General features: G+C 32.6%; 1 protein-coding gene across 2 annotated transcripts; it reads right to left on the minus strand.

The window, feature by feature from the left end:
• Window positions 1–439: 439 nt before the first annotated feature.
• Window positions 440–9,152, minus strand: LOC107855629 (cysteine synthase, chloroplastic/chromoplastic). 2 transcript variants are annotated; one of them, XM_047411584.1, is made up of 10 exons: window positions 8,862–9,152; window positions 6,920–7,029; window positions 6,448–6,505; window positions 5,267–5,530; window positions 2,891–3,028; window positions 2,649–2,700; window positions 2,482–2,531; window positions 1,400–1,459; window positions 997–1,077; window positions 440–749 (listed from the first exon to the last, which is right to left on the minus strand). In XM_047411584.1, exons 1-10 carry the CDS (start codon window positions 9,078–9,080, stop codon window positions 657–659), a joined length of 1,125 nt encoding a protein of 374 aa, XP_047267540.1. In that variant the 5' UTR covers window positions 9,081–9,152; the 3' UTR covers window positions 440–656. The 2 variants fall into 2 exon arrangements, with proteins under 2 accessions (XP_047267540.1, NP_001311650.1); NM_001324721.1 differs by having other exon boundaries at window positions 558–749; window positions 2,482–2,561; window positions 8,862–9,080.
• Window positions 9,153–14,987: the final 5,835 nt, after the last annotated feature.

A 14,987-nucleotide genomic window follows, 5' to 3' on the forward strand; every position in this document is an offset into this window, starting at 1 on the left:
AAAACATGTTATGTAATAAAATTCTTAAAAGTTCTGTTTTACTTTTTTTTTTACTTTCAAGAATTCTCAAAATTTCCAAAATAACAAAACTTGTTTTTATTTATTTTTCACTCCAATTACCCACACAAATCAAAAAATAACTTTAATCTAATTCATGGTCAAACACAACTTCAACATTCTCATTTTTCACTTTGAAAACAAAAACTACATTTTCCCATTTTCACAATGAAATATGGCCAAACACCTACTAAAGCTGGGTAAACACTACTATGATTTACATTAGAATGCCTAAACAATTAACAGCTTTTTGTCAACAACCTTGTGTTGCACTTTTCTTTGCAGAATCTCAAAAAGGTGTTTGAGACGACACCAAAGTACATCTTCATCTCGAAGGAGGCAAACAGAGGAACAAACAAAAAATGATACAGAAAGATAAAAATGCAGTGAAACTTCACCCAAATTTCATGATCAATTCACAAACAAAAAACCGTCAAACCAAATCAATGAGGTTGTTTAAGCTTTGTTATGAGAATCATCTTAATACCTGATCTATTGTATACACCAGCAGCCAACTAAATAACAAACAAAAGTGTGGCAGCTAGAAAAGGCAAATAACATTATTAGGAATCAGAAGATAGCTCGACAAAGGAAGATCTTCACAATTCTGGCTTCATTTTCTCGCATTCCTCTCGTATTGACTGGAAAAGTATAGAGGAGAGGTACCGTTCCCCAAAACTTGGAAATACAACCTACAAAAATTGTTGAAGAAGATCAATGCATTTAACCAAACGATGCCGCTATGATAATCATTCGACAATGTGTCATGCAACTAACTCAAATGAATTTTTTTAACAATGCAGAGCTATTAAAAACAAAATTAACTTTGAAAGAAGGAAAAACGAATACTAAAGTCTGAGGAGGTAAAAGAAAAACAAAATGAAAGAAAATGGAAATACACACGTGTCCGAAAAATGCAGAAGTTAGGCTTGAACCTACCGCAATAAGTTTCCCTGCATTCTCAGGCCTCTTCGCAACCTGAATGGCAGCAAGAGCAGCTGCCCCCGAAGAAATCCCAACCTGATTATATGAAAAGTAGAAAAAGATCATTCAAGTATATCAAGATGGCAATATACGGTAAACTAGATAGCAAACACAATTTAAAATGACTGTCCTACATATGAACTGAAACCTAAAATATTCTGATTCACATCATGGTTCATAGAAAGATGTATATATACATTAAAATTGGAGCATAACATGAAATTCGACCACTTAGAAGGTTTCTATAATGCATCCACAATTTGTAACAAGGATGAGTTAATCGACATTTGAAGTTCATGTTCGCTTAAAACTGTCTCTCAAAAATTATCTGCTACAAAGATTGGTACAAAGCACTAACCAACAACCCTTCTTGTAGGGCTAATTGCTTTGCAGTTTCAACAGCTTCGTCACTTGATATCTGAAAATTCAACAAAATGAGTAAAATACATTGAAAGATGACAAATTTTTATTTTTTCCTAATGAGTACTGGAATATAACACATATCTCAACCTTGTGGAAGTCCAAAGGATAAAAAGTGCATCTGGATCAAATATTCAGATAAAGCCAAGATAAAGCCTGTCCTTCTTCATTCTTTTTTTTTCTTTTGCGGGGTCTGGGTACGCCTAACTGGATACATAAGTAATTCATCTATAACTAAGGGAGCAAGACTGATATAGCTGGCAATCGGGATAACTTGTTCCCAAATGGAATTTAACAAGGGATAGAAAATGTTCTAGCAGAGTAGCACAGAGAGGAAGTGTACCAAACGAATGAACTATAGCTACATAAACTGTGTTGCCAGGCTAATAAAGCTGATGAACTGTTTGACAAGCTAAATGTGTTTCAATTAGTTGGTGGTATCTCGGCAAAGTATGACATAGACTTTCGTCCTTTCAGCAAAGCAGAATAACCTGCAGAGGATGTCCACACTGACTGATAATACCAAGAAAATTGCATAGCCTGCCCTGCAAGCTTAGTCTACACCTTCCAATGTTTCCTTACTGGTGCAGATGCGGAATGTTTCTTCCTACTTATAAAATGTTAACGAGCGAAATAGGAAATTGACGATATACTCCATTCAATTTTGATTCTAAGTGAAGCTCCAGGATAACCCAAGGGAAATTAAAATAATGCTGGAAGGGAAGACAGGCTTAACAAATTGAGCGATAACTAAAAAATATTTTGCCCCCTAGAAGCCAGTAAATAGGTTAACATATAGTAAAAGTAAGACTGCTTTGAAATGGTAAATTGGTGTGCAATAACAGAAAGATGGATTCACGATGAATTACAGGTAAACCAAGTTTGAGATGGAAGATTCTCAGTCATGATTATCATTGAAATGAGTATGCATGATAGATAAAATCTTCCATAATTGTCAATTTTCACAAGTTTAAAGAAGATGAACTAAAAAAAATTTAATGGGATAGATAAGAATGTCACCTCTATCACTTCATCCATGACATCTTGATCCAAGTTTCCTGGAATAAAACCTGCTCCAATCCCTTGAATTTTGTGAGGGCCTGCACTTTCACAATGCAGCAAGTAGAACAAAACAGGATTTAACTTCAAAAGTGAAAAGTCAGATCAACATCTGAATGTCTTCTTACCAGGCTTGCCCCCTGATAGAACGTTACTTTCTGTGGGCTCCACACCAATAATCTGATAAAAGCAACAAAAAGCAATAGAAAAAGAATAAGAGTACTTAATATCAACTGTGTGGACATACTTTCTCAGAATTTTGCTCCATCCCATGTTACTTTCACATCTTAGAAGTCAATGAACTGACACATGCATGAACTTCAGAGATTTACTTACAAATGGTACTTTTTTTCTCAAGCAACATTAATACCTTAATGTTTGGATTTTTCTCTTTAAGGTATCGGCCCGTTCCAGAAATGGTTCCGCCAGTTCCAATGCCAGCAACAAGTATGTCGATTTTGCCTTTTGTGTCTTCCCAGATTTCTGGACCCGTTGTTTCATAGTGTATCTGCAACATACAAGCAAATAAAAGTCCTACATGTGTAAACTCAAGAATACAGTCCACTTCACTGAAGAAATACCGGAAGTGTGCATGTGTGCATACAGGTCCTACTAACCTACTACATAAAAGGCAGTAGGTTAGCACTGTACCCATTTTCTGTTTTCCTTAATTCTTTAAACACATCCATTTTTTAATAGTAGAGACTTCTGGTGTTTCCACCATAAAAGGTCTAAACATCCAAACCTTCCTCCTCTTCCAAATCAGCCGTTCTAATTATCCTTTCCTATTCGCCGACAAATAGCACCTCTCTGTTTCTTTCTCCAGCTACTGCTACGGTTCCTTTCCCCATCAAATTCCTCCGGATAACTTCGCTCCTTCCTCTTTATCTTTTTTCCTCCTCTTTCATGTCTTAAGGGTAATATAAAATAAGGAAGCTTTGGTTTGATTTTGAATCTTTTTTGGTTGCACTAATCGAAACCATCAAAATGGGTAAAATGGATGCTTTTAAATTCAACTTACATGCTGAGCATATGAAAGTTCAGCTTACAGTTCAGAGTAAAGACAGAAATATTTGACTTTTAATCAAGTTACTGTTGCATTTTTTTTTTGGATAACTAGTTACTGTTGCATTTATAGTCCAGTGTACGTCAGTTACTTGATTATTGGTGACAGCTTAGTACTCCAGTTTTTTCTTTTCCTTGTTGAAAAGTTAATGTCGATAAACTAGAGTAATTATTAACTAATGCAAATACTAAAGAAAGAAAAATTTGGGACAAAGCTCTGCAGACCCATTGGAAGATGAAGCTCAGATTGTTCTTTGTCGGATCTTGTGTCGGCTGAGGATGGAAAAGAGAGAGTGGAAGGATTTTGGTGAAAGACAAAAAGGCCCCTACATTTAATGTGATGGCAAGAAAAAACAAGGACAACAACAAGGACATACCCAGTGTAATCGCACAAGTGGGGTCTGGGAGGGTAGTATGTACGCAAACCTTACCCCTACCATAGGTGGTTGAAAGGCTGTTTCCTTTAGACAGGAATAATAAGGGTATTTTGGAAACTTAAAAAAAGGTTTATAATGCTCACCTACCACCTTATATATAGTAGGGATCTGTTTTTCTTCACTTAAAATTTAAACCCACCATCAGGAGCTTCTCTCGCTCACTCGCTCTAATAAATCCAATTCAATTTTCAACACAAACAAAACCCAAAAAACATGAAAAATAGTACAAGATAAGAAAGAAGAATGAAGAACTAGAATGATATGGAGTATAGATTATTGGAAAAATGTTGGAGCCATTGTTAAAGTTGATGAGATAAATGTGCAACATTGTTCTTGTGCAGATGAAGATGAAGTTGAGGGTATGTCAAAGGAATGGAATTTGGGAAGGTGAATTTCCCGTCGAACATAGCAGAGACTACGGTTGAATGTTGTAAGAAAAAGTTTTAGGAGTGATGGGAAGCAAAAGTACAAAATTTTTAATTGGATTAGAAAAGCTAACTGATTTCTATTGCTTCAGTTAACCTTTTGTTTAAAAAAGAATTGTTCACATTCTCTTTGTCATGAAATTACCCAAACAGGAATATTTGCAAGTTCAACATGGAAAATAAAAGTGCTTCCCTGCAGAAGCTGTGTTACTACTGTGATGGGATAAAGGGATTTTGAATAATGATGAAATCACAACTTCGTTTTTCCTGTTTGTATTAAAATAACACAATTACCTCTGACACATCAAGGGACTTCAAGAAGTGGCATGAGTACTTTGGGTAGATCAAAAATGGATATGGTACTTTACAAAAGGAAGGGGATCAAGGAGAGGTTAGGCAGGGAAGTAAGTGAGTGAGGAAACACAAATACCCGTTTCAATGATGTGTTGATAATGAAGGGCACTAAGTAAACGAAAAAAGTGGAGAGGGTGCTAACCTACTACCTTCAAGTAGTAGGCTAGAAAAACTCATATATATACAAATAAATAAATATAATTAAAACATTTAAGTTTAGAGCATAGTTACAAAACCATCCTAACACTGATATACAGTTTTTTTACATGCTACGCACTCTTAACAATTAGATTAATGATTGGGATTGGCCCCATGGATAATTAATCACCACAATGGTCATTAGAACATAAAAATTGGTTGGGGGAAATTGTAGAAGCAATTTAGCCATAGATAATAAGCATTCACTTATGGAGTATCGAAAAATAACCACAATAAAAATAAAGTGTGAGCTGTTCGCCGAAGAACCTTGGGGTTGGCGGGATTGTCAAATTGTTGAAGGATATAGGCATCTGGTGTGTTATTCAATATTTCTTCAGCCTTTGAAACAGCTCCTTTCATCCCTTTGGCTGGGTCAGTTAAAACAAGTTCAGCTCCAAAAGCTTTTAGAATAACCCTTCTTTCAAGACTCATTGAGGCAGGCATCGTTAAGATGAGCTTATATCCTCTGGAAGCAGCAATGAAGGCAAGACCAATGCCTGTGTTTCCACTCGTAGGCTCAACTAGAACAGTCTAAGACAAGTGGAACAACAATAAGAAATAATGCTAAGAAGTGGGACAAAGCAGTGAAATCACTATGATGTTAAGTGTAGTAGCTTCTACCTTTCAGCCTTCAGGTTTATGCATATCAACAAAAAAGTAACTCAAACAAATTATTAATTTGCACAAGGAGCATATGAACTATGAGAGCCTACAGTAAATTGCATGCACTATCTTAGCATGGAGTTATGAGCTATGTACTTCTTTTTACAAGACAGGCATGGACTATGTACTAAAAAGTAAAATATACCAGGTTGAAGGGAAAACCTCAATTCAGCAGACAAGCATATACACAGACCTTGTGAGCAAGCCTTGTGAGCCACTATGGCCACGGACCTTTAGATGGGAATCAAGGTCATCATGCTCAAAACCCGTATCTAAGTGGCTCCAGTAAGGTCATCATTTTCAAAACCAAACCTAATGGCCTACCAGACTTGTTAGACTCATAAACAGCCACCTGGAAGACCAAGACTGATGAAAGTAATTTGACTATACTAAAAGGCCAGTACAAACAAAAGACAAAGCAAACAAGATGACAAACAAGATGATAAAACCAGAACCAAAAAGAACTAGGTTCTATCTGTTTAGAACCCTTTTGGTCCCTCAAAAAGAAGGGAAGAACTGTGGTCAATCAGAAGAAAGTGACATTCGGTCACACTGATATTGACATAGGTGATACTCTTATGGTACAGGTCATAAAAACACAGGGGGCTGAGCATATAATAAATGAACAATGGACGTTAACCGAACAGAACATTCAAAATATGCCAAATCAAGAAATCTCTTACATTTGAATGCTACATGGTGGAGTGAGAACTTATTCCTTTTATTCAGAATAGCATATATCAACTCTGTACCAAGAGAGACAATAAGCTGATCAGCCAATTTACCTTCCCTGGAGATATAAGTCCCTTCTCCTCAGCATCAGATATCATACTGAACCCTATCCTGAAATGCAACAGAAATATCAATGAATCAAATAACCATGTCTCAATCTACAATAAGGATTTTCAATTGTAGAGATGTACCCCAAGAACAGAACAAAACATGACTGATATCAAATTCTACAGTACATACAGTATGAGCATAATGGTTATTGGTGTTATATTTTTTTCTAGAGCTCAAAGTAACCAGAGAGAAATATATGAACTACCAGCACAAGTATAATATCAACATGTTCCCCAAAGTGCAGATGTAAGATATAATGTCTATAAGATGATAGAAAAGTGTACAGAACCGGGTTTATTTACTAAAAGAAAAAACAAAAACCAATTAAACGAAATTTTCAGTTTAAAATTCTAGTTGAAGGAAATTCAAATATTGCAATACAAACAAAAAGCAGCTTTTTAAAAGCTAGCTTACCTGTCCTTAACACTGCAACATGGCTCCATAATCTCAAGTTTAGCAGCAATATTTGCAACACAACCCTTAACAATGGTGTTAAGGTAAACCATTGGTGTGTTCCCAATAAGCTGTCAAATGATAAAACAAAATCAGCATAATAATATGAAGAACAAGTAGAGTAGACATCAGAATAGAGAGGGGAAGGAGATATCAACTCGACTATGAATCTTTTCCACTAATGTTTCATACAGTAAAGAGTAGGAAATATTATAACGGTCTAAAGCTAAGTATACCCATATACTATCATCAAAGAAATGTCAAAACTTCATTCAAAACAGTATGTACCTTAATAATCAAAGAAGCCTAACTTTTTCTTATATATTCATGTGACAAAGCTAGAAACGGACAATAGAACATAGGAAATAATGCAACAGCAACATCAAAAAACCCGTGACTGCAGGAGAAATAGAGGAAGTAAACTATCCACCAGTACACAAATAACTGCAATAAACTAAAATTAATGCCAATTAAAAAACCGGACATTCAATAAAGTAAGTGCTACTGACCCTCTCCTCTCCTAAAAGGAGGAAAAGGGCTAAAAACTGGAAACCTATAAAGCCATTTCGGCATATCATAGTTAAACAGAACTTGACCCAAAACAAATTAAGAGTTTACCCTCGAGCGTATTCCATATGACTCTTGGAAAATGTTTTCCTTGCTAAAATCATTTTTCAATGTTTCACTTGAATTGTGTAAATACCAAAAAAAAAAATTGAATAACAGAAATGTCCTCTAAAAGCAACAAAAACAACATACCAAGTATATTCCCACAAAATGGGGTGTGGGGAAGGTAAGTGTACGCAATCCATACCACTACCTCAGATGTGATATAGAGAGGTTGTTTCCAATAGAATGCTTGCGATTTGAACTTGGAACCTCGAGGTGAGTTTTGAACCCCTAACCAGTAAACCAATATCTACTCTTGGAAATGTCCTCTAAAATGGAAAAATAATTTCCATCACTTATAAACAGAAGTAATTCTCCTTAACAAATATTTCACGTCTTACTCCTTATCATTTGCTTCATGCAACACATCATTGTTAATCTTTAATATCGAAAATTCCAACATTATCACTATACACTTACTCTACTCCCTGTACTGTTTCCATACTAACTTCAGCACCCGACCAAACACACTACAATAAAGCAGAAAATGATTTTTCAGCATAAAATATCTCCATGGAAGACAATTCCTTCGAACCAAAATCACACCTTTATAGCAAGAACGGTAACCTTGAATTAGAAATCAACTCAAATTCACCAAGTCAAGACAAACAAGTACAAAACCCAATTCATATATATCCCCAACAGAATCAAATCATCAAGCACCCTAAGATAACAAGTACTCCCTCCGTCCTAATTTATGTGGGACTTCTTAGATTTCAAGATTGAAATAATCACAGCAACTTTTTCATTTATCTTTTAAATATTCTGAATTGTCAATCATTGTGACTTACTGACTTATAGTACTTTCTACCTAGTTTCCGAATACAAATTTTGTTTCTAGAAAAATTGAAAATTTTGTGTCTAAATTCACCGTCAAAATTAAAATGTTAAGACTATCAAAATCCGAATTATGCTACATAAATTAAGACAAGAGGGAGAGGAGGTAACAACAGAAAGGTCGTGGCCTAGTGGTGGTCAATGAACTTGGTTAAGAACCATGAGGCCTCAGGTTCAAATCCCAAAAACATAAGGTAATTTCCTATTTATCCTCAGGCTTGATAGACAAAGTTATCTGGTACTATCATGTGAAATTAGTGGCAGCGCGCACAATCTGGGGAAGACACCACCATAATCAAAACAAAAAGTAACAACAAAAAAGTTACAAAAAGGGTTTCAAGTCCTTAACATTCAAGAACATAAAGCGACCCAGACAAGAATTAAACAATAAAATCACCTGTGTAACATCTTCAGCAATGTTAAGGCCTTCAATTTCTGTAGGTGATTTCGTTTGCACAGACACTGCTTTGCAAACAACAGAAGGGAAACCAACTTTTCTGTTGACGTTGTCAAACACCAATGACTGCTGAGACCTTAAAGAGCAAATTCTATTAGGTTCACATTTGTTGGTGTTGCAGCAGAGAGAAGTGAAGGGATTGTTGATGATAGATGCCATTGCTATTTTCCTATCTCTATCTTCCCTCTTTCTTAGGGATAAATACTAAAATATGTACTACACAAAAATGTGACTGCTGTTAATAAGTGAATTATTAATATTATTTATTGATGTTTTAAAATAAATAATTATTAAAGATTTTCCTCAAATATTTTATACAGTATATGCCGTGCACATAAATAATTTTTCCATTATTAAGTCGTATGCATGGTATATTGGTGTCAACACTATTTTAATAGGATGGTTTGGTAAAGTGCACAAGAATAATATAAAATGTAATATATTAATAATATTTGTATTAATAATATTTATATTAGCTATATTTATATTAGTTATGTTTATATTTTTTTTATACAATATTTAATTTGATTTATCAAAAATAACATGAATTACATAATTTTTAAAACAAAATAATTTTTTTACATAATACCCTCAATGTATATATTAAAGAGGATGTAGAAATTTTTTTTAGTTATACATAGCGTAAAACGATATACCAAATAAGGTACTACTAATATACATTAAACTAAGAGATAATACATCAAAACCCCCTAAATTTGTCCACTCAACTCACTTTAGCACTTAAACTAAACTTCTATTTATTTACCTCCCTTAACATCTTTAAAGTGAATTAATTTCAACTCTAATACTGACGTGACATTTTATATATATATATATTTAAAGAAAAAGAATAAAAAAAATTCTTCTAAAAAATTCTTCTTCTTCTTTACCCATCCCACCCCCAAAACCGCCAACAGCCCCCCACCCCGCACAACTTCTTCTTCGCCAAATCCACTACCTACACCCCACCCCATTTCTCCTCCAATTACGAAAGTTGTCACCCCCTCACCTTTAATTTCTCCTCGTTCAACCCCTTAGATCAATAAAAAAAAGAGTGAAATTGAATTTGAAAATTAAAAAAATCTACATGGTTTGGATGTTTGGTTGTTGATTTTAGAGAATTTTATATCGATTTGATCGAATTTTTCAAGTGGATTGAGTTTTTTGTCACTATTTTATGATATTTTTTCGATGGTGGTAATTAAATTTTTCAAATGGGTTGAGTTTTCCGACGAAAATTCGTCGAAAAATCTGGCAGGTGTGGTTGTATAGAGGTGGATGGGGGTGTTTTTACGTGTGGCAGTGTAGAGGTGGATGGGGTGTGTATGCAGGTGTGGGGGTAGACGGGGGAGGGGAAGGAGGGGTGGGTGGTTACGAAGAAGATAGAAAATGGGGGGGGGGGTATTTTTTAATTTAAAATATTTTATATATATTTAAAAATATGTATATATATATATATATATAAAATATATTTATATATTTATTATGTATATAAAAAATAAATTAAAAAATACTTTATTTACGTGGCTCTAGCGTGTCACTGACGTGTTAGCGAGTGTGATGCACTCTCCGTTATGAGAGTGATATTATATATTAAGGAGTGAAATTAATTCACTTTAAAGATGTTAAGGGGGTAAATAAATAGAAGGTTAGTTTAAGTGTTAAGGTAAGTTGGGTAGACAAGTTTGAGGGGTTTTGATGTATTATCTCTTAAACTAATGCATGCATTAACTTTTCAAAGCACTCTACCAAACGACCCCATAGAGTATTAGTCTAACCGCATGTGCCTCGCACGTGTAGTGTTGATTATCTAAAATTAAATAATTTTATTTATTATAGAGATTTTTAATGAAGTATAAAAAGTTCAAATCACTTTTCAAAGATCCTTTGCACTTTAATATAACAATATAAACATAAACATATATTTTAGTGTAAATACATATATATTTTTACTATCAAAAGTTTCAAGTGATTGATGGATCATCACTTTTGTGTTCGTAGTGCATTACCCCTTTCCCTTGTTGTTAGAGGCTAAGAGTGACGCATCGATTTGAACCATATTTGTGATACGATTATTGTTTTCTATATTTAAAATCTTTCCATGCTTTTAAAATCAAATCTTTCAAAATCATTGATTACACAGTACTTAAAACTTAAAAAATTGATATTCCTTAATTTTTTTTATTCTAACACTTTTATATTTATATTCATAGAGTTTTCAAATCTTCTAAAAATCAAATTTAGTTTATTTAGAATTCTTAAACTAATGAAAAAAGTATTGGTTGTTATCAATTTTGATGACTTCTATTAAAGAAAGATTTTACCATAAATATATTTAAATAATTTTCAACTCTTAAATATTAAGAAAAATAGTGAAAAGGTGATTTTATCTAAAGTAGAGACTTTTAGTAAAGTTCAAAAAGTTTAAACAACATTTATAAGACCTTTCATACTTTTAATAAATTATAGATATAGATTATAAATATAAATTATAGATTATAGATTATAAATATAGACATAGATTATAGATATAGATATGATACACCGATGAAATTTAAAGTCAAAATCCAAAACTAATGTTTTTAAAATATTAATTATTGTGATTTATAATACTTTTTATGTTATTTTTTATATAATATATATTATTGTTTCTCTTTCAATTTATGTGGCGTTGAATGAAATTTTGAGGGTCAACCAAATTCTTTATATATACATATACATATACATACATATATATATATATACACACACACACATATTTTTAAATTATTAATTATTATAATTTATACGTAATAGTTTTTTGTGCAATTTTTAAATAAAATAACAGACATAAAAAAAGGTAACACAAATAGATTGAAATGAAATTTTTTTCAATAACTTTGATTGAAAATAGACGCATTGACGAACATCTACCTGCTTCTAGCTGCTTATCGATAGTATTAAAAAAGTACTAATGAGTAAATATTTATGTACATCGGATGGGGTCTGTACATCAGATGGGATAAGTAGGATATTTCATTCTCCGCATAGGATAGAAATTCTATCATTTTAATACAAACGGAAAAAATCCAAAAATATTGTCCTAAATGTCCATCGATTTTGTTGGGAGAGACGAAGTGAAATGAATAATTAAATGCCTCTTGAGTTGGATTTATTGCTTATTGGTTAGGGTTGGATAATTAAATAGATAAAAATTGAGATGATGGATTAAATAGTGATTTCCGACGTGGACGCTGACATGAACGAAACATGTTGTTGTTTTTATCCACGTGGTTTGTTCAGTGACATTTCATTAGCGAATGGAGATTTTTTAGTCAAATATTTAATCGAAGGGTATTTTTGAGTCAAGAAACGGATATTTTTGCTCAATTTCAAATAGTTCAAGAGTATTTTTTATCTTTTTCCGTAATATAAATAAATAATGGGATAAAAATAGTCCTGGAACAAAATAATACTTTATATCAAACATGGGATAAAGTTAATTTCAAACTTTATCTCAAAATTATTTTCTTATTCCTTCATATGATATTATTTTACCGACCCACAGGTGTAAGACACTATAGTATAGTGTTGACTGGTGTGCTTTGGTGTAATTGGGGAGCTGAAATCAAAGAAAGATTGTACTCGACGTCCCTTGCTCTCATCAAACCCGCAAGCAGGGACCGAAGAGATAGAAAAAGGAAAGACACGCCAATTGACCTGAATAGATAGCCAGTGGGAGAAATCGATGCACCCAATCTCAAGATAAGAAGAAAATGCCGCTTCGGATGTCTTCCCTTTTGTTTGCCTCTTCCCACAAAAAATGACATAAGTAGTAGCACCCTTTTTATCTAGTTACGAGAACTCAACAATTGAGACGACTCAACTCGTATCAAGAGTAAAAATACCAAACAACCCCTCACTATGATATCCCATCTTCCACATTGGAGAGTAATTAAAACATTTTAGTATAAATAGTGGAATAAAATAGTCAAGGAACTAAGCAATACCTTATATCAAATATGAATTAAAATTAATCTCAAATTTTATCTCGAAATTATTTTCGTTATTCCTAGTACCAAACAACCCTCACTGTGTAAGGGTTTATTTGATTAATACCCAAATATAAGGTTAACTGTTACATTTGAAGTGGATTTCATAATATTAGATTTTAATTGTTTTGTACAAATGTTTCAGATAAATTGTTGTAAAACTTTTATTTGGTCTATCTATGAAAATTTACCTTCTTTTTATGGAGAATTTGAAGAAAAGACTAATGCCTCCCCCATTCTTTTTTCTTATTCTTTCCTCTTATATTGGGTAGAAGACTGATTGATTTAATTTTTAAAAATTGAGTAGAGGTTTAATTTCTTTGTTTCTTTAATAAAGGTTCTTGGACAAAAATTTCTGTTAAACTTCACAATTATCAAATTTCAACTAAATTATGTTCATACACTTACATAAACAGTAGAAGCTCCGAATTGTATATGGTTACTTTTCGTTATTTTACTATTATTATCATTTTATTTTTAGTTTCTTGAACAAATTATTTCGGATTAGTCAAGACAATTATATAATCTTTTGATGTTCCTTAGGACCGCATAGAACCTTAGAATACCAGTGAATTCAGTATAAAATTAGTATTGTAAAATATTTTTCGGTGATTTCCTATGATTAATTAAATTTCAAATAATGAAAATGACTCCAGATGTCTTTATTCACTGATATCATTTATTAGTTTTATCAATCTTTAAAAAGTCATACTACTAGCAATATTTATAATGAAGGGAATTTGAATTAAAAGAGACAAATAAGTTTCACAATTAATTGAGGGTCCTTCCTTCAAGTTTTAAAAAGTAGGTAAAAGAGATTATTTTTTTTTTCAATTTTTTTGTAATATTTTCGTTTCAACAGCTAAAGAGGTTGCCTAAACAACTATAAAAGTTATCTCAACAACTATCAAAGTTGTTTAATAACCTTGCAAAGTTATTCAACAACTGTGCAAAGTTGTTGGACAACTTTGATAGTTATTGAACAACTTTACTAGTTGTTGAGACAACTAATGCAGTTGTCAAACAACTATCCTAATTATTTAAACGACTTTATTTTTTTTAACTTAATAATAATATTGTGAGATTCACTAATCCTTTTTTTTAATTAAAGACTTGAGAATTTGTTTGAGCCCATTTTTCTCAATAATGAATAATACAGTTCATCCTGCATATTTTTCTTTTCCTTTTTTTCTGATATAACATATAGAATAATGTTATATCAATCAAAAAGAATCAGATGCCAGCCTCGTATGATCATATCTTTCTCTTGGCCATAAATGACCATCACACCCCAAAAGGGCATAAAACAAATTGAAGGTGACCTATTTAAAAAGCTGGTCCACATATCATTGAAGAAATATCTTATTGTTTGAATGGTTGTATGTCTATTAGTAAATGAGAAAAAATATGTTTTTCGTGTCAACTTATTCCCCAAATTCACTTTATTACTTAAATTTAATTTTTATTTATTTATTTCTCTTAATATCTTTAAAGTGAATTAAATTCACCTCCTAAGTCAAAATCCCACCCTCACAACGAAGAATGCACTATACACGCGCCACGTCATTACAAAATCTTTTTTTTTTTGGGTTTAAACCACCCGATGTCCAGTATACTCTTTTTACGAGTCCAACTATATTCGAATTCGCCTCGCGTCGGACTCCATTTGGGGGGAGGGCTCCCAACAAAGTGTTTGTCCATACCCAGGGTCGAACCCTCGACCTCTGGGTAGGTTGGGGCAGCCCCTTTCTGCTGCGTCACCACGGCTCTGCAAAATCAGTTCCACATCAGTGCCATATCATTGCCACATGATAAATTATAATTTTTTTTTAAAAAAAATAATCCCACACACTTACTTTATATATATATATATATATATATTTTAAAATATATATATATATATATATATATATATATATATATATATAAAATATACTTTGTATATATTTTTAAATTTTAAAAGAGTATATTATATATATATATATACTTTATAAAAATATATATTTTATATAAATAAAATAAACCCACCCCCTTC

This window comes from Capsicum annuum, chromosome 1 (genome assembly GCF_002878395.1).
Source record: "Capsicum annuum cultivar UCD-10X-F1 chromosome 1, UCD10Xv1.1, whole genome shotgun sequence".
Lineage (NCBI taxonomy): Eukaryota > Viridiplantae > Streptophyta > Magnoliopsida > Solanales > Solanaceae > Capsicum > Capsicum annuum.